This window comes from Homalodisca vitripennis, chromosome 4 (genome assembly GCF_021130785.1).
Source record: "Homalodisca vitripennis isolate AUS2020 chromosome 4, UT_GWSS_2.1, whole genome shotgun sequence".
Taxonomy (NCBI): Eukaryota; Metazoa; Arthropoda; class Insecta; order Hemiptera; family Cicadellidae; genus Homalodisca; species Homalodisca vitripennis.
This window is the reverse complement of record NC_060210.1, coordinates 167,300,000-167,321,427: the sequence shown is the minus strand read 5'-3', so window position 1 is coordinate 167,321,427 and position 21,428 is coordinate 167,300,000. Positions and strand designations below refer to the sequence as shown.

General features: G+C 33.3%; 1 protein-coding gene across 1 annotated transcript in view; it reads right to left on the bottom strand.

The window, feature by feature from the left end:
• Nucleotides 1–4,144: 4,144 nt before the first annotated feature.
• The window catches only part of LOC124360567 (carbohydrate sulfotransferase 5-like), a 30,585-nt gene continuing 13,301 nt past the window's right edge, over nt 4,145–21,428 (bottom strand). Inside the window, exons 4-8 of the mRNA XM_046814292.1 lie at nt 19,651–19,787; nt 17,073–17,308; nt 16,761–16,959; nt 13,183–13,362; nt 4,145–6,558 (exon numbers count right to left, since the gene is read on the bottom strand). Of these exons, the coding sequence (XP_046670248.1) occupies nt 6,237–6,558; nt 13,183–13,362; nt 16,761–16,959; nt 17,073–17,308; nt 19,651–19,787 (1,074 nt within the window). The 3' untranslated portion in view covers nt 4,145–6,236. The remainder of the gene's footprint in view (nt 6,559–13,182; nt 13,363–16,760; nt 16,960–17,072; nt 17,309–19,650; nt 19,788–21,428) is intronic.

Here is a 21,428-nt window from a genome sequence, read left to right as displayed (position 1 = left end):
CTACAGGGAGTGCAAACACCTACATACTATTTCATAGGCAAAATCTTACTTTTTCACAATGGCCACTTTAGCTGAACATTAAATTGCTCATTGATCGTTAAGGAAGTAACAAATAATCTTTTTATAAATAAAAAGTTGCAATATCAATCCATCAAATAATAAAGATCTGTAGTTGAATTATTTATGATTTTCAAATCTCCCACTGAAACAATAAAGTTTAAACAGGAATTTCATTCACAATATATAACTTGAGGATTCAAAATGAAATTCTCCTTGTGCCTATTCTTAAATATTATATCTTAAGGTTTACATCACTAAAGCAGATCAAGTACACTATCACAAAATTCCTTATATAAAGATGAGATTCAACATATTAAGAAGAGAATTGAATTGTAATGAGTATTAAAATAATTCAATTGTACACTTTGGAATGAAGTAAACCAAGGGTGTTGTACATAAAATATTATTACTATTACTACTACTACTACTACTATTTTTAACAGAGGTGGTTTTAATAACAAATCTGCACATTCTATGGCACCTAGTGTTTCTGAGATTATTTACCTTGTAATTGTTTGCATAGCACAGTTTCATAGATTTTAAAATAATTGTTTAGCGTAAAAAAGGAGGTGGTGTAACAGTGTTTGATTGACATGGCATCAATTCAGTTGTCATTACCACATGGAATGTGCAGTCTCTGTGTACATAAAGTAAATGTAGATAATATAATATAATATCTATAAATATTGCATTTATTCATATTTTAATACAAAAAGTTTATTTGTAAATTAAAATTAAATTCTATCAATGTATTGGATTATAGCTGTATGTTCTATTAATCTGAGCCTTAAGAATGGTTTTTATTAACAGTATTAGGAAATTACTTGTAATAAATTAGGGGTAAAAGAACAGCTTTTTAAGATATTTGATTAAGTTAATAACAATATCAATAAATTTGTCAATGTCAACACATAAAACAAAACTTCTGAGCGAACAAGTTGGATTTCAATAGAAAGCTACTGAAACCTTATTATTTAACAATATCACTGTTGCAAAATTGTCTTTTACCCTTGATATTACGTACCAATCCACCACCATCTTCTAGCACACCAAGGACATACAACAAGCAAATATATATATATATATATAAAACAATAAACTGTCCAAGGTCATAATATTCATAAAAATAACAATAAATATAACTCATTTAAATAACAATGTAATGTTACAAATATACAGCACTATTTTAAATGACAAACTAACCCATTACACAACAAAAAATTAACAAAGTTATGAATGTAATTAAGAGTATTAATATAAGTTAAAAGTATATGTTTAAATAATATATTCTTTTTTAGTTACTCAACATATGTTGATTAAATAACTAACACGTGTATCATTAAAATCTGAGTATGTCTGAATTAATCAATTATATAAAGCTTATGTAATCAAGAATTCCTTTATTAAATTTATCTTTCCATCCAATACAAAATATTATACAACATGCAATAGCGTACACACCAGTTCTGTGATTGTTTTAATTGGACAGTTGGTAGAACATGGCCCCTGACGAACACAACCACATCAGGTTCAATAAGCGTTTAGAATAAAATATTCTGGTGACAAGATCTCAGACCCTTTGTTAAGGTCATATCACTTGTTACAGAGAAACCTGCGCATATGCAAATATTTGAACAGCCATGCGCAGAAGGGACCCCCCTCCAGCAGTGGGGAGTGAGTCTTTGTTTTATCAGCTGTGTGGATTGTATCTCGCTTGCGCTGTTTGCTTACACTGCAGCTACTTACCTATTCTATAACTATATTGTATTATTGTGTGTAGGTCTTGACAAGTGTCACAGTCCAAGCATAAAATATTAATTGAATAGACTAATGTTACCATAGGCGTATACATGGAGCTTGCGTTTTGGTGTCAGGTTAGCTGCGCAGTGGCAGTGAAAAGGTCAGGGGATAGAGCAGTGGTGGGGATACTCCGAGAGGGCGACATCACAGCTGCAGAGGGGTATTTACCCAGCCCTGCGTAAACTAAAATTGCCCAGTGTCTTTTTGTAAGCGGTTTACCTACAGGATGGGTAGACTTTTATCCATTGTCTGCAAGAGCGCAATATATCTACCTATACAAGCTTATTCTGCCAATGGTGATGACGTACTTTACTATGCAACTTCACTGAATATTTCTACCATGTATCTTATTAAGGCATACTGTATATTACGGATTTTTGCCGAATTACTGTTACTACAATTTGTACCTTCTATATCCATTTATAAATGAGATTTTATTTTTTTTATCAAATAAAAAAAATCATGACATTTTTTAACACATAATGAATAGTAATATTTAAAAACTATGCAAGATGTAAAAATGAAAGCAAGTAGTCTATATTTTCATTTAACCCTCCGGCTGGCGCGCATTTGAGCCTTGACTGGCACCCTGTTTTGAAGCTTCGTGCAGAGTTTTTAATTTTTTATCCTGTACAATTAATTATTGGAGAAAACACAAATTTGTTATACATCAAATTACTCTGCAGAATATGTTGTACAATATAAACATAATTATAATTTGACTTACCTGAATAATGGTGGATGTTTGATGGTCAGAACTCAAAACTATTTTTTCAAAAAACACTTTTTTATATTAGGCCATTAAAAAAAAACTCAAAATTAATTTTATTTAAAAATCTAAAATATGCATAATGTTCACTTACTTATGCAAAAAAAGAAAATACATAGTTATAAACACTTTTATTTACAAATAAAATTACAATTGAAAAAAACAAGACTATATACAAGCACTAACAGTTGCCGAGTCGCGTCACGCGGAAGTAGTCGGGAGCTTTTAGCGGCCAGTAAAAGAACAAATATTCATATATATATATATATATATATAAAAGTGAATACATTATTAGAAGGCTTGGGATCTTGTGATTAAAGTGATATAACTTTTATGCGATTCGAGCGGTAATTATCGGAACTATGACGTAATTAGTAGACGATGTTTAATGAGTCGTATATTACGACTCTGCCAGTTCACGGCGGGAAAAAATGAGTCGTAATTTACGACGTTGCCAGCCGGAGGGTTAAATAAGTAAAATCTAAAGTAGAAATCAATACAATAAAAAATACAAAATTATACGAAATATTAAATATCCATGAATTGTAGTGGGCTGAGGTTTTGTCAGTGGTGCAGATAAAGAACAGATTACATTCCGTTATACACGAGTTCCAGCATGTATGTGTAACAAAGGACTGTTTAATGGACCAAGTGAAGAATAGTAGCACTGTATTTGTGTCAGTATGTTATACTAGATTTACTTTTATTTTATGTTACTCACAGCAAATATTTTAATTTAAGCTATTTTTTTTATAATGGTATTCTGGTACTAAACTTAAATAAATGGGTTAGTTTTCATCTATAATAAATTAATTATATGCTCAAAGAAAATAATCAATATTTTATACATAAACAATTTTATCGATCTTCACAAATAACAAAATTGAGAGATTCAAAAATTTGAGATCACGCTGGTGGCTGGTATTTAATTTAAGGTTTATATAATAACAGATGTTTTGCTACATATTGTATTAATATCATATCGGTAATCTGAATTGTTCAAGGTGACTGGTAAATTCCATGAAAAGTTATAATCATTAAATTGTACAACTGAATACTTAACATTTATTATAAATTTATATTACTGCCGTAGCTAGTGTAACTTAGGTTTGAGATTGATCATTTGAATCTATAAGCATTATGAACATGATTTATTATCTTTATGTGGTTAATCAATGTTTCTGATTAATTAAAAACTTTTAGTACAAATTGATAATATTGGTAAAATTTATCAGACACCTTGTGTTAACAATGAAATAAAATGTATATATGTACAACTACAATTTCTTCTAAGGCAACCAACAGTTCATCACTTTGACTTTAAAGCTTATGTTCATTTAACAAACAATCTCTAATAACAATGATGAGCTTGTAGAGTACTTACTGTTAATGTACATAATATTGATCTTCAAGGCTATGTCCCTGCATATTCAAACAAGTGTGTGCTATAAGTTAAAGTACACTTGTGTTCATTTGTTTTACAATAATTACAAATTCTACAATGAAAACGTTAGCAACAAGACTAGACATTGGATTCTTCTCAAAAACAAGTACATAAGTTAAAACGTCAGATCACAAACCAAAGCACTACATAAAGTAACATGGCAATGGTTGATGTAATTATTACTATCTTATAAACTAACATAAAAATATATACAGAAAATAAATACAAGTATACATAAAATATTATTTGTTAATGACAGTAAAAAAACTAGGAGAAAGATAATTTGTTACTGTTTTACATAAGTAACACGTTTAAATATTGCACAAAAGCATTTATATCTTTGCCAACTACACATCTCATAGCCAATTCTTTTTTATAATAGAATTATTAAATGCATGTAATAATTTAACACGTAGGTGTCCCATAAAGAAATGGCTATTGTTATAAAAAGCATAAATGACTTGTTTCAATGAATAGGTAATTTTAAAAAGTTGTGAAAGTTTATATCACTAAATGAAAGTGTCAATTTTCAAACCCAGATATTTAAAATCTACCCACCTTAAAGTATTACATGTGTAATTTTTTACTAATCAAACACATTACATATCTGTGTAAAAAAGTCAAAGTACATAGCAGAATTTTAACACACACCATCACCTTGCAATAAATATAAAAACTCATTAAATCTGAACTCCTGTATCCATAACACTTCTGGCACATTTAAATGAGCACTGAAAGCATTGCATTTTCATCATTAGTTAGGCCACGTGGTTGATAAGGGCAATGCCTTTTTTTAACTATTAATGGGAAACCGTACTAGAGAGCATGTTTTGTTCAAATATTACTGCAAATTCTGCATAATTAACTCTGGACAACAAAGGCCATGATATCAACAAAATATGATTACTGTATTGTTCAATAACTTGCCAATTTACTCTCTCCATCTACTAATGTTGATACCACGGTTTTCTGCCACTAACGTCATCAAATTCTGATAGAATGTTTTACTGATGCTGGTCACTTCAAACAATACTGTATAGTGTCCCACTGACTTGTTACATCTACCAATGCTGATGTAAAGTTTTTGCTGCCATTTGCAATATCAATCTATACTGTATAATGTTTTACTACCGCTTATCACATCTACCAATGCTGATGTAAAGTTTTTGCTGCCATTTGCAATATCAATCTATACTGTATAATGTTTTACTACCGCTTATCACATCTACCAATGCTGATGTAAAGTTTTTGCTGCCATTTGCAATATCAATCTATACTGTATAATGTTTTACTACCGCTTATCACATCTGCCAATGCTGATGGAATATTTCACTGAGTGATGCTTGTCACATCAATGCTGATATAATATTTTACTACCAAGTGCCACATCTCCAATGGTGACAGAATACATCAATGTATATGTAACATCAACGATGTTAACAAACAGTACATTTTTGAATCCAGATATATGTCATACTTACTGTATTTTTTAAGTTAGCTCTGGTAGCAGAGAATCCTCTAAAGACAGGATTCAGAAAAAATTCCATTTACATCAGAATAGCCAGTAAGGACTATTGGTGCACTAAAATTTGTTGAGTGAAAGCAAGAAGCCAGTTTCATCTGATTGTGCTCTCTAAACGAATCAACTAAAATCACCTTCTTATTTAACATTACATTAAAAGCAGTATAACAAAATTAACAATATTTTTATGGGACACCTTCTTTAACCATTACATTTAAGTGAAATGATGTGTAAACATAACTTCCCACTACACATTTAAAAACTATCATCTGATACATCAAAAAGTGTTCTACTTTGAGTAACTAAACAAAGTATAAATTAAAACTACATTGGCCTTCTATGATGTACTGACTTCAAACACTTATAATGATCTATCAGACAGAACAAACTTACGGGTGTTCAAGAGGAACATCTTACTCTGATGACAATAGTAAATTATATTAATTCAAGTGGGACTTCCCAAAGCCCCAAATATAAGCATAGTAAAAAAAAACATATGTTATTTATCTATATAGTATGCGTAAATACATCTAAAAATTGTCCAACATAATCAAACCTTGCATTTTCTGGCATCCTCCCAATGGCAATACTTAAAAAAAGATTTGCTTATTAAGTATAAAATCCACAATGTGTACAGGGTACTAGTCCAAAGTAAAGTGTTTTGTGATAGGGTTGAAATCACGTTGGTGAGAGGCGTTGTGGGCCAGCTGGTATCCCCAAGCAGCCATGGCAGGTCGACAGACACGCTGAATGGCTCTTACCTCTTTGTGTGTCAGATCCTGACGCCAATGGAAGGGAGCAGCCTTGGAGTTCCGGAATGTACTAGATACTCCTCCTGCATCTGTCTTTGTGTGTGAATCGAGAAATGCTTTTACTTGAGGATGAAAGTCCAGCCCGAAGAACTTAAATAGCTGTTTGACTCCTGAATATGGGTCTAATGAAAGATCTTCATACCGCATAGTTCTGTTAAGACACAACATATTCTTTGTAATTTTACAATAATATTACGAAGATAAATCAATTCTCAACCATGATCAGTAATGAATAAAAATATATTTGTCTATACACTAAGCAATCTTTGCCTGAGAAATCTAATTTTCATTGGAAAATTATTAGTAATATATATCGATACTAGCAGTTGCCCGCGGCTTCGCACGCAATTTCCTGTTGGAAAACAGTAAACTATATTCACATATTCTTTTTCTATCACATTCTAAACATTCCTGAGATAATTGATAGTCGTTCTTTTGTGAGCCTCTTGGGCGCATTATGACGGTATGTACCATATTTCCTGCCTCTATCTTTTGTGGTGTTTGGTAGGTGTTGAAAAGTTATTCAGTACAATTAATTTATATGGATCAATCTCTATAAACTAATTAGGTTATAAAGAATCAAATTCGGTCTGTTAAAATTAATTTTCCGTCTAAGATATTTCCAGTATTATTGTGGAGTTTGCCTTGTGCTCCGATCAAGAAAATCTATTAACAAAAAACAATTTTGATCATAAATCATCTTCTTTCGGCTCTTTTAATTTACCTTCGATCTAACCAAATTTGATTTCCTTATGTGCAAACATTCACGGCTTTGTACAATGAGGTGGCTTTTATATCAGCATTTAATAGCATTTTCATTGTATTAGATAGTTTATTGATTATTGTTGGTGCAATCTAAATATAAAATTAGGCAATAACTCCTTCTATGCAATCTGCATTACATTACTGATCAAGTACTTTATAATAATAATTTCTAAATTTTAAATGTAAGAAAATGTTTCTGCCTCTTTGGTGAACTTCAGCTGCAAGTATTAACAGCTGTTAAGTATCAGTTCACTTTGTATTATGTGTCATAGCGCAGTCTGCCGGATCGAAGGTAAAACATTCCAAAATCAACAACAGTTTATAAATAAAATATTGATTAAATGTTTATTTATTGGATGTTTATTAATTTAAATTGGACCGAATTGTAAATCTAAACCATTCTCGAATTCCATTGAAAACATACACAAAACTTCATAAAAATCGGTCCAGTCGTTTAGGAGTTCAGTCACATACACACGAACACAAGAAATCTATAAATAAAGATATATATATATAATTGTATAATTTTATGTAATGTATACATTTAATTGTATAATTTTATATTTTATATATGTCATATAAACATGATCGAGAAATGTCTCAATTAGCCTCTAAGCTGCTATTTTGCATTTTGTTATAAAAAAATTATTATCTCCAAAAAACTAGTTAAGCTAAAGAAACCAAATTTGGCACATAGATTTGAATAGGTATGAGGAAAATGAAATAAAAATTTGCTTTAACTTTTGTTTGATTAATTATTTTAAACTTACATGTGATAAAAAACATAATATCTGTTTTACTGTATCAGCTGTTCGTGGTAGACGTCAATTTCAGCTTACTGATCTTGCCACAAACCATTTGAAATTTAAATTTGACTCATGTTGATCTATTACAATCTTTATGCCTGCCATTTTGAAATGTATAGATTTAAAATTTTAATTATAAGTTATTTTAAAAGACCTTATTAACATTAACATCCATGCAAAATTTAGTTTGTATATGTAGGGGTTTTAAAGAAAAATTTGTTTTGATAAAAAACACAACATAGGATACCAAGAACCTAAAAATCTCACTATAAATAAAAATTATTGTACTATAACCATAGGAACGATCCCTAGAATATTCAATGAGAGTTTTGAAACACCATATAGAGTCTGTTCAATAAGTATCGGTACTGGTTAAAAATCAAAATTTATTGCAGGTATCATTACAATTACTTAATAAATTTCAAAACACATTCCTCCTGCAATCAATACATAATTCAGCACGACTGCCACTCGTCAAAAGCCTGCTGGAAGTCAGTTTCCGGAATATTGAATACTGTTGAAACCTTTGAGAACCTCTTAAATCGCCTCAATTGGTTCTAACCGATGTCTTTTGAATTCTATTTTCATTCATGAATCAATCAATCAATCAAAATGCTTTATTTACAATTTCATCAAGAAAATGTAATGGCGTCAAAATACAGAATTGTCTTCATGCTTCTTGCTTTACAAAATTAGTAGGTTTTGTGTCATGGTGAAGAATTCCTCCAATGTGTATAGCGGTCGTTTCCACCAGCCAGTCCTGTAGTTGTCTCTTCAGTTGTTGGGTGTTCAGGTTCTTCAGTGATTCTGGTAGTGCATTATACAGTTTACGTCCGATGTACGACGGCTTCTTTGCTGTACTGTGTAGTGTGGTGTAGTGGAAGTATGTAGTCTTTTGCTCGTCTCGTGTTGTAGTGGTGGATATTCTCCCCTCGTCTGTAGTCCTGCTGGTGTGTGTGGGTAACAACAGTGTGGATATAGAGACTTATCACTGTTAGAATTCCTAGTGCTTTGAAAGATTCTCTACAACTCTCTGTTGGTTTTAGATCAGCAAGTGTTCTTATTGCTTTCTTTTGTAGGACTAGGATTCTATTTAGGTTTTGTTTGGTTGTGCCACCCCACACTATCAAACCATACCTAATGTGGGATTCAATCAAGGCGTAGTAGGCTGCTTTCGCTATATCGAGTCCTCCAATCCACTTCATTCTTCTCACAACAAAAACTCCTGATGCCAGCTTCTTGCTCAAATTATTGACATGAGTAGTCCAGGAAAGATCAGAGTCTATGGTAACTCCCAGTAATTTGGCTTCTTTTTCTACCAAGAGATCAGGAATTTTTGGTATCTCGTCCAGTCGCCTACTAAAGTTTATGCAGGTTGTCTTTTTTGGATTTATTACCAGGTCCGTTTTGGAGACAGTAGTGAAGTGTTTCTTGCGTTGATGATATTATTATGTCAGAGTGGAGCTCTTCAGCAGTATTTGTGGTTAGAAGGAGAGTAGTGTCATCGCATACATTACAGAGTTATAATTTATGGAATTTGGAAAATCATTGGTAAAAAGGACAAACAGAAAAGGGCCCAAAACTGAGCCTTGTGGTACTCCTCTATTTGAGGGTTGAAAGGTGGATTTGAAGGATGTCTTCTTACCATTTGTTGATGTTTGTAATTCTACAAGCTGTTGGCGTCCTTCTAGGTAACTCGCTATCCAGTTCCCCGACCCTCCCCTGACACCCAGAGTTGCCAGTTTTGTTAGAATGAGGTCGTGTCCCAAGCAGTCGAAAGCTTTGCTATAGTCAACCATAACAGCTGCTACAAGTTTGTTGTCCTCCAGCTGATCTGTGACAAATTCAACTAGGCTGACTAATGCACTTAGTGTTGATCTTCCTTTTAAGAAGCCGTGCTGATGTTTTGTTAGCAGCTCTTGGTTTTGCAGATGTTCAGTCATCCTATTGATTGCAATTTTTTTCTATTATTTTTTGAAAATGTGGATATCAATGAGATTGGCCGATAGTTCTCTAATTTTGTAGTTGTTCCAGTCTTGTTGTTTTGGGTAAATCTTCGATAATTTTAGTAATGATGGGAAGTGTCCTTGTTTCAAATGATTTATTTATCACAGCAGCAAGGGGGGCAGCGAGTTGTTCAGCACAATGCTTGACAGCCTTGGATGGTACCTCATCCAAACCACATGATAATTTTGATTTGAGAGAGCTAATTATTTCTAAAACTTCTTTTTCATTAGTTGGAGCAAAGTTGAACACTTCGATGTATTGCCTAATGGGAGGGTTTTGAATTGACTGCGGGACATAATGCAGATCATTTCTGTTTTTTTATCAGTGTATTTTCTGCTACTTCTGCAAAAAATTTATTTAGGTGTTCAGCAATCAACGAGGGATTGTTTTCAAATGTACCATTTATTTCCATTTGAAGAGGTGTTAACACTTGGATTTTTAGCCTGCTTCTCTGAGTTTATTATGGTCCACAGTGCTTTTGATTTATTGTCGGATTTATTTATGTATTCTGTTGCTGCAGTACGTTTAAGGTTTCTAAGCTTGAGGTCGTAGTCTTTTTTCTTAAGTGATCATTTCAGCCTTATCTGCAGCATTGCCAGTTACTTCATATTTCCGAAAGGCCCTGAGAAAAATTTCTTTCAATCTCCTGGCTTCTTCATCGTAACTTGCCATTTTGCTTAGATCTTTTTTGGTTCTTTGATTTCTTATTTGGGCAAGTTAAGTCCAGATTCAGCCTTACATTCCTGTAAAAGGCATTGTACATTTCTTCAGCATCAGGCTCATTATACACACAGCTCCAGTCTACTTTCATAAGCTCCGTTTTAAGATTTTGAAGATTTTGTTTACTGAAATTTCTTCTGTGTTCACTCACTGATGTTGTGTGGGATTTTACTTTCTAGGTGTAAAAGACATTGTTGGCCTGTGTGATCTGATAAGCCTGTTTGAAAAATATTGAATTTGACAGTTGAATTGGGCATGTTAGTGCATATGCAGTCTATAGATGATTTGCAAAGTGTTAGTTATGCGTGTTTCTGGGAGAGGGAGGCGTATTATTCCATGACTTAGCAGCTCTTCTTCAAAATGTTGGTTTTCTGGATTGTCAGTTAGTCTGTCAAAATTAACGTCACCCATTAAAAGTATTGGATTTGTCTCTGCTCGAATATTTTCCAGGATACTAGCTATCATCTCGATTGCTTGTTTACTTTGTCCTCCTGGAGGTCTATAAACTACCCAATATATGTAGTGATTGTTTGTTAATTTTGATCTTTATCAAGGCTGCTTCACACACTAATTCTATGCAGTAGTTGGCAATATCCGCTGCTTCTCCCTCAATGCCTGATGTTTCCTCCAGATATATCGCAACTCCTCCAAGTTTATGATTGCCTCTGCTGAAAGCTGTAATTAGTTTTTATCCATGAATTGATATTGAGCGTAGATTATCTTGATTTAGCCCATGTTCAGTTAATATCAGTACTGTTGGGCGCAACTGGTTCAGAAAGTGATTTAGCCTCTCAACTTTTTTAGACAGTCCCCTTATATTCTGGTGGAAAATTGAGATTTCTGAGGCTGAGTCCTTTTTTTCAGAGTGGAGTTGATGAAAATCCTTGTGGTTTTGTATGTTTTTGTATCTTCCTGTTTTGGTTGGCAGTTTTCTAAAAAAGCGTTTTCATTTTTTGAGGCGACTTCCATATTGATGTATATTTGTAGGGGTTGACTTTGGTTAGAAAAGTTTTTACTGATGGGTTTATTTTGGCGTTGCTGGGTTTGAAAATGGTCATTTTCTGAGCATCCCTTGAGGGCTTCAAGTTCTCTAGTTTACAAACTCCTCAAGGGTTTCTCCACTTGGGAGGATTTTAGCACTCAGTGGTGGTTTTTTCTCTCTTCTGATCCCTTCAATTAATCCTTCATTTACAGTAGTCCTTCTCAAGCCTGTTTCTACATTGGCAGGTTCTTCATGCCGAGCTTTGTTTTTGGCTACTTGGAGAGATACACTGAAATGGTTTCCTCTCCTTCCCAGTTTGTTTTTTTGCTCTTACTTATGTTATGGTTTTTAGAACAAGGAAGACTCTTTGCAGTGGGTGTACTTTGTGTGAGTGCTGGTGGTGTTGCAGGGTTTGTTTGTTCACCTTGCTTAAGCAGTTTTTCTTGCAAAGTTACCACAGAGCATTCTAGTTGGTCTTGTCGAATCTTCAGTTGAGTCAGCTCAATTAATAGAGAGGCAGAGTAGTTGGGAACATAAAATTCTGAGTAATCTGTTTGTGTTTCTGAAGCGCTAGTGAGTTTAGGTGTCTGAGGTAGGCCCGTTTTGTCATCTTGGTTTAATTTCGGTTTGTTTATTATTACATGTAATTGCTTCACTGGTGTTGGACTTGACGGTGCTGTTGTGTAGGCTGTGGCTGGTTGTATGGTTTGACTTTTTTGTATGAAAACAAGAAAAAGTCTAGTGGAGAGAGGTTTGGGATGTAGGGAGGGTCAGGCATCATTGCCACACTGAATTTCGCCAGCAGCTACAGCACAACATCGCACCATGGCACGGCGCATTGTCATGGTGAAATTTCCAATTCTTCCCAATGGCTGGTCGCACACGCATTACTCGATTTTGCATTACGTGGACGATTCCAATTGAAAGGAAGGAAGATGGTTAAACAACTGTCAGAGTCCAAAACTGTTTTCACTTTGGCCACCTGAGCATTGGTTCTAGCGGTCTCAAGCGACTGACGTGATGATCGTCTTCGACAAGCTCCCATCCTTCCTTAAACATTTTTTTCCACTCAAAAACTCTTGTGCGGCCTGAAGCATCATCCCCATAAGCCTGTTTAATGAGTTCAAGGGTCTCGGACACAGACTTTCCGAGGTTTTAAAGCAAAACCTCACAGCGTAGCGTTGCTTGATGGTCTGCTCCATGATGGCGCGAAGATGCCATAAAAAATCACACGTCACAAAAATCCACCTCTTATCTCAAAGCATGCCTGCTGGTGACTGAATTCAAGTGCGCCTGAGTGTTGTGGGACCCCTCTACCCCGACCGGTCGTACTTCCCTCCACTGCTCTGTTGAGTAAACAGCAATAATACAGATACTTATTGAACAAACCATGTATATATAAGCTATTTTATCAAAACGTCATCCGAGGTATTAGTAATAAGCCGTAGGACCTAATGAGGCTGTAAACAAAAGAAAGTAAGTAGCTTGCACATACTTGAATGTGTGAGGATATTTGTCAGCAAACTTGATTGCGGTGCTGTAATCAGCTGTGAGATCGGCACACAACTTGGCAGGGTCCCAGCAGTCCGGCTGACCAGGGCACCAGTCTCGATGTCGACGAGATTGCATTGTGCCTCGTGGATCTCTCACTAGTAGCAGCACTCTCACGTTTAAACTGTTCACACACACACACATTTCCTTAATATTATTCATAATGTTAACTTTATCTTGTCTAAATACTGAGATAGAAATAATGTTTTCAACATTACATGTTGTTACTTAATTGTTGAATCTTGTAGGATTAGTAACAAGCATTTTCGATACTTAATGACTGTCGAGGTTATTTTATTTGTTTCATAAACACACAATACACAAGCCTTACGAGTTCAATGGTAACCTGAATTCAATTATTGATTTTCAGTTGGTATTTTCATCCCTCCACAGACACTTAAACAAAGGCTTTTTGAAAAATAGTTTTTCTGACAAAACTAAATTCAAATATGTTCTATCATTGTAGAACGCTATAGTAGCATGTGTATACCCAAAATGCCCTGCAGACATGCGAGACTTAACTCTAATTTTCCCGAAATAAATTTCTTCTTACAACACTCATAATAAGTTCTCTACAATATATTGACAAAATCCACAACAAATTTTTTTATTGTCTTATATTTTCTACAGCTTACAATTTACAGTTGGCAGCATTTTTAGGCAGATTTCATGTAAATTTCTTAATGCAATCTTCCTCAAGACAACTCCACATTTTTAGAAACAGATTTATATGTTTATTCTGTTTTGTTCTTTTCAAGATTATGGAGTTTCTAAATACTTAAAAGTGTTTTGCATACATACATTAACATGACAACCCTCAGAGTCATCATGCTACAAGTATTGTACAAATTAACCTTCTAAAGTAATCTCCAGTTTGATATTTCCAGACAACAGCCACCAATGAAATATATTTTTTCCTAATAAGCCAGATGGGATATTTATGTTAGTGCTCTTGATGATTTACAGTTACAGAGCTTCAAAAACCATATTTTTATGCACTGCCCGATGTGAAGTGGGTGGGAGCCTCAGGTATACAGAAATTACACTGTTACCACCATTCTAGTGCGCATCAGACAGTATTGGAAATTAGTTTGTGAAGAGTCCAAGTACAATGATTGTCAGTTAACTATATGTTGATAATCCTTAAAGTTCCAGAGTTGAAGTCAGTCTGTTAGGAATACCTTAAAAGTGTCAAGCTATCTGAAATGATAGCATTCACAAACTTGTGTTGAGCTAAAATTAGTTTGTGAAGAGTCCAAGTACAATGATTGTCAGTTAACTATATGTTGATAATCCTTAAAGTTCCAGAGTTGAAGTCAGTCTGTTAGGAATACCTTAAAAGTGTCAAGCTATCTGAAATGATAGCATTCACAAACTTGTGTTGAGCTAAAATTAGTTTGTGAAGAGTCCAAGTACAATGATTGTCAATTAACTATATGTTGATAATCCTTAAAGTTGCAGAGTTGAAGTCAGTCTGTTAGGAATACCTTAAAAGTGTCAAGCTATCTAAAATGATAGCATTCACAAACTTGTGTTGAGCTAAAATTAGTTTGTGAAGAGTCCAAGTACAATGATTGTCAATTAACTATATGTTGATAATCCTTAAAGTTCCAGAGTTGAAGTCAGTCTGTTAGGAATACCTTAAAAGTGTCAAGCTATCTGAAATGATAGCATTCACAAACTTGTGTTGAGCTAAAATTAGTTTGTGAAGAGTCCAAGTACAATGATTGTCAATTAACTATATGTTGATAATCCTTAAAGTTGCAGAGTTGAAGTCAGTCTGTTAGGAATACCTTAAAAGTGTCAAGCTATCTGAAACGATAGCATTCACAAACTTGTGTTGAGCTAAAATAATTTTGCTTTGTTGCTCTTTTTATTACATTATTTGTTTTTAATTTGCTATACATTTTAATTGCAATTTTCCTTATTTATTCATTTTTTTTAATTCTTAAAAAAGCTAATTGTTAAAATTGTACTTTGTTACAGTTAAGTATTTGGCATGTTACTTTTAACTTTTTCTATTACAAAAAAACCAAAGAACTTTTCCTTTTTTTATCTATTGGCATTTTGAGATTACAACAGTTTCCAATGTTAAAACAAAACAACAAATAAAGCTTTGATTTTTATCTTTTGATCTGATTCCTGAATATATATGCAAAATGTAATTTTATTTGTTTGAATAAATCCTGAGAGCCTAAGATTTTGATTTTGAAGCACCAGTACAGTTACATTAATATTTATGCAAAATATTCCATAACTTGTATTTGAAGTTTCTTATATTTATTGACCATTTAAGAGCAAGTGAGGCTAAGCCCTGTAATAGGAGAGAGAATCCATTATTAGTGAACACCTAAAATATTATAAAAATGTTCATTAAGAAATTTGTTTCAATAATTTCTGTGATTTTTTTTATCCATTTTTTAAGTTTTTAAGATCACTGGGACAGAATCCTGAAGTCGGAGGGTAAAACCATTTCTTACTGAGCATCCACAAGCCAACATCTTTGCTAAATTACGTGGTATTTGTTTAGTAATGTCCGAGATTACATTAGTTTCCAACATTACAGTCACTTTGGTGGAGCCTAAGACATGGTAAGTGAAACAGATTGTTACTGAGCACCTGAGAAATGATGATTGTCTTGTTATACATATTACATTTCCTAAGAAGTTTATTATCAAGGATATAATTTTTTTTATGAGGCAACCTAAAAAGATGAAGAAAAGAACACTGATTAAACATCCAGCTTTATTCAAATTAATTTATGTTTTAAATTACAAAAATAGATTTCTATAAATAATTTTGGAATGAATGATGTAAGGTTTTCTCAGTCATTAACAAAACAAAATTCTGTTGTCCCTTACAAACACATATGTCTCACAGATTATCTTTCCAATTATTCTTAGTTCAGCAATACCCCTATCCTGTCAGTACTGGTAGGACCTATGACATTGCCACAACCGCATTAGTCCATTATGCTTTGTTTACAAGTTGACTTAATCATCTAACAATTTAGAATGTTTTAACTGTTAAAGCGGCAACTGTAATGAAGTGAACTTAAGCTTTTCTTGTTAAGAACAATGTTAAACTTCATGGCACTTTTACATACTTATTTTTCATCATAGCTTTTTGGGAGATGTCTCATTTTAAAGATATAATAAATACACATCAAAACACTTTTTACTTTTTAAACACTTAAACAATGAATGAAATCCAAAAATGTTTTTCTGGATAACTTTTAAATATACACACAAAAATAAAAAGCGTTTGGATGCATATTAATTATATACTAAAAATGAGTTATCTTCCATAATTCTACACCTAAAATAAGGTTGGAAAAATGCGAGGGGGAAAGGTTGTAAAATACATTGTTCTTATGGGGCTGCAATCAAGACGGTTGCCAGTACAGCCAGCTCTTAACTCTAGATTTTTAATTAATGAAGCTACTACGATTCTAATCCAGAATTCTGAAGCTTAAATTTTAATTCCAAATTTACGGGCTCAAAAATATGGATCAGGACCGACCTCGGGTCATTCAGGAACTGTTCGATGAGCCTCAGCCTGACTCGCACAGTCTTCATGGACTGGAAGGGGAAGAGAGAGCAGAGAGGTGACAGCAGTTGTGGCAGCCAGCACAGGTGAGGGTGTATGAGGCAGCGGTCCCACAAGCGAGAGTTGTGAGTGAACAGCCAGGTGTGATCCTGTCCATATTCCAGGTAGTGCTCTATCGAATCAAAATATACTTTGATAAACTTTTAATACATTTTTACAGTATAGCACTTATTTCTGATGCTATAGTAATAGGATATTGTGCAACCTACATTTATAAAACATTACCTAAATTCGAGTAGTTGCAGCGAAGGAGGTTTTCGAGCCTTTGGATAGCACCAACAGCCAGAGGAGGACCTCTAATCTGCACAATGTCATAATCGAGGAGAGGTTCATAGTGGTAGAAAGTGCCGGGATGGCTGTTAAGCACCTCTCCAAGGAATGTAGAACCAGAGCGCCAAGTGGTCAGTACCAAACTGCGTACAGGCCGACCTCCCAACTCTGGCACCAGATCTTTTAGTGACCTACAAAAGAAAATCACTTTTCATCCCTTTAAAACTTTAAGGAGTATGGACGTCATATGACGTCTTCTTTTGATAGGTTAAAATGAGTAATGGATTAAATCCAAAATATCACCAAAAGGAGTAAAAAATTAAAATCTTTAAAATCTCTTAAAAAATGTTTATTTACATTTGAAAGCTTAATAAAAAAAAACTATAGAAAAAAAACGAAGAGAGAACAAAACAGCACAAGCAAAATCAAATCACTACAGCTAAACAGAATAAGTCAGGACGATACATGTCTGTCTAGTGGGAGAATTATGTACTATGCAAGCTCTATTCCAGTTTTATTGCGGTATGTATATATATATATATATATATATATACACATATATATCTGTATTGTATATATACACATATATACATGTAAAACAATACACATGTATATATATATATACATACATATGTATTGTACATATACATATATACAAAATATGTATATGTATGTATATATATATATATATATATATATATATATATATATATATATATATATATACATATTTTCACTACATATTTGTAAAATTATGTTTATTTTCTTTATATAATTCACACATGTATAACAGACCTGCAATAAGACTTTTTTAACTTGCTACACAAAAAATATGAGGATGTATTATTATTCCTTTAATTACAAATATATTATTAGTTTGGAATTTTCTTTAAAGATTTACGAGGTGTGTCCAAAAAGTACCCGACCTTGACGTCTGACATGAACTGATGTTACTCGTTGGCAATGGCAATCTGGTCCCCTTCAAAGTACTCCCCTCCACAAGCCACTACCTTATTCCAATGCTCCTCCCACTTCCGGAAACACTCCTTAAATTCAATTTTCGGAATGGCTAACAGGTCCTTCGTCGCATTTTGTTTTATTTGTTCAACATCTTCAAATCTTTTTCCTTTCAAAGGAATTTTTAATTTCGGAAATAGCCAGAAGTCACAAGGAGCTATATCAGGACTGTAGGGAGGCTGTCGTAGTTGGTTGATGTCGTGTTTGACCAAAAAACGCTGAATAAGATTTGAGGAATGAGCTGGCGCGTTGTCATGGTGCAGGATCCAGTCACGGCTTGTCCACAGTTCATGTTGTTTCCTTTGCACTGCATCTCGTAGCCGCCTTAGGACCTCAAGATAATACTCCTTATTCACTGTCTGGCCTCTTGGAGCATAATCGTGATGAACAACGCCGTCCTGGTCAAAAAAAAAACTGTCAGCATTGTCTTGACATTGCTTCGACTTTGTCTTGTTTTTTTAAGCCGTTGCTCTTCGCGAGTTTTCCACTGTGAAGATTGAGCCTTTGTTTCAGGCTCGTAGCCATAAACCCATGACTCATCACCAGTAATAACTTTTTTAAATAGCCCTGGGTCACTTTTTATCAAATCCAGATTGTCCTGTGCGATTTCAAGTCGACAGTTCTTTTGGTCTTTTGTCAGCAGCCGAGGAACAAATTTTGTTGAAACACGGTTCATTTTTAAATCTTCGTGTAAAATGTTACAAACTGACGATTTTGGTATTCCTAAATCTTCTTCCACCTTTCGGACAGTCAATCGACGGTTTTCATTAGTTGCTGCATGAACACATTGAACATTTTCAGCGTTGAAGGCCGTTGAAGGCCTGCCAGATCGGTCATCACTCTCCACTGATATGCGGCCATTTTTAAACCGCCTAAACCACTCTTTTATTTGTGTATCACCCATAGACACGTCACCATAAACTTTCCGTATCATAGTAATCGTCTCTGATGCTGAATGGCCAAGTTTTTGGCAAAATTTAATGCAAATGCGCTGCTCAACACGTTCAGTCATATTGAAATGCGACGCACACACACGGCAGTACTGTACGGAACAGAGCGCTGTGACTCACTGAGTGACTGGATTGTATTCAATGCCTGATATGGGAAGGAGTAGGCTCGCCCCTCCCCTCCAATAACCGGTTCAAGCCGGTTGGTTACGTCGCGGCTGTCTACTGGTCAGCGGTCGGATACTTTTTGGACAGACCTCATATATAGGTTATTGATTATGATATTTAATTTTAATACAACTGAAAATGGTATGCTGCTTTACAACTGTAACTTCTGCAACTGTAAGGGTTAACTGGTCAAATGCTACACCCTACACTGACTCCTTAACACTTTCAGTACCACATCCATTAGTAGATACATGTTACCGGACACTGGTACTGTAAGGAGTAACACAACTGACAAAACAACTCCAGTATCAATGTTATATAAAGATAAGCATCTACGTCATATGTGAATTCAGTAATGTAGTTTGAAAATAAGTTAAAACAAATAAAAACCTGTTTCTCACCGAGCTGATAAATTATATTTCCCAGCTGGATAATTATAATCAGTCATTTCCTGAGCTATAAGATTCCGTTGTTCAGTCAGTGCCTCCTCTATCTCTGCTGTAATGTTTGCCATTTCTGCTTCATTGGTTGACCAACTCTGCAACAAGCAAATGTAACATTTACAATCAAATTTATAAGACACGAGTAATATAAATTAAATTTATTAACTTTATTACAATTTTTTGGAATGTTACATAATAATAGAACTGATAGAATTAATGATTAAATGTGTCTTCATGCATTCTTTACTGGTGTAAAACTGTAATTTAATATGTTTTTATTGGTACTTCTAAAACAGCTTTAAAATTTGATTGGTAAATGAAGTAAGAGTACACTTACCTTTAAACATTCAACTTACATATATAAAAGCTAGACATATTAAGAACTTTATTAATTAAAGAAAATTTTACAATTTTTAATGTCTTACTTAACAAAGTTTTATTTATAAAAAGAGTAATATTTACATACTCCAATTTACTGTAACTTCTATATTAATGCCACTATTTCTGACTGTACTTAATTATAGTAGTTAAAAGAATAAAGTTTTGCAAAATGCTAAAAAAGGCTAACAAAAGTGTGTTGATAAATTTTAGGCAAAATTTTTAAAAATGGTACAGAAAATAACTAAGATATTACACTTGACCAATAAGTTTTGTATTAGTACAAAATCTTACTTCTTTGGTAAACTTGGAAATTCATAAAAACATTTCATATGTTTTCGATAGAGAAAGATAAAAGTTTATAAAACTGTTGATACATCTTGATCAAGGATTTTTTTAACTTAAAAGTTTCTAGACAATTGAAAATACAATAAAGATTATATACTGTTATTCCTTGAAACTTTTCTAAGATATTCAACTAATAGTATTCACTTGTTTAAACTTCACTAGTACTGTATGTGACTGTTCTATAAAAAATAGAAATGATGAAAAAGTTGTGCCAGTAAAGGAGCTAACACTGGCAGCTAGAAAGTTTAGGATCTTTTAATGCAGATTTTATAAAAAATAATTGAATACAATAAGTATAATTATAATTTAAGTATTATTGTTATATTCTATTAAAAATAAGCAAATTTCAAATGCCAAGATTTAAATATCATTTGATTTGGAAGGGCACTAATGATTACTCTCCAGTACACAAACTCTGTCTTAGTTATTACAAAGGATTTGTTTCTGTGATTTTTTGTGTAGTTGATTACACGTTCAATAAAAGAAACTTTTATGGAATGTTTGTAAAATATATAAATAATAATAATATGAGTAACAAAATGTGTAAAAAATAAATAAATAAATAAATATATATATATATATATATAATTTAAATGGGTGCACTGCAGGCCTAGGTCTTAATGTTAGTTTGTCATTAGTCTCTATTTACTTGTGTTTTTTTTTTTAAACTTTGATAACCTCATGTGAGGCACTTTCACGTTTTTTAACTACCTAATGATGGAAATGTTATTCTGAAACATATAGTGGAGACCTACACCATTTAGAACTGTTTTGACACGGTATTGTACCATATTTTTCCTTTATTCAGATTTGCACAAATAGTTTGTAAGGCCATTTTATTTCTCTTGGAAACATTTTAACCCTTCCCACGCGGAATTTATCTTTCAATTTTTACTCATAACGCGTAATTAACTTTAATTTTTTTTGTTACATTTTACTAACTTTAATTTTTTTTAGTTAGTAGTGGCTATTAGGAATAAAAAAAATAATACAGTATCACAAAATAATCA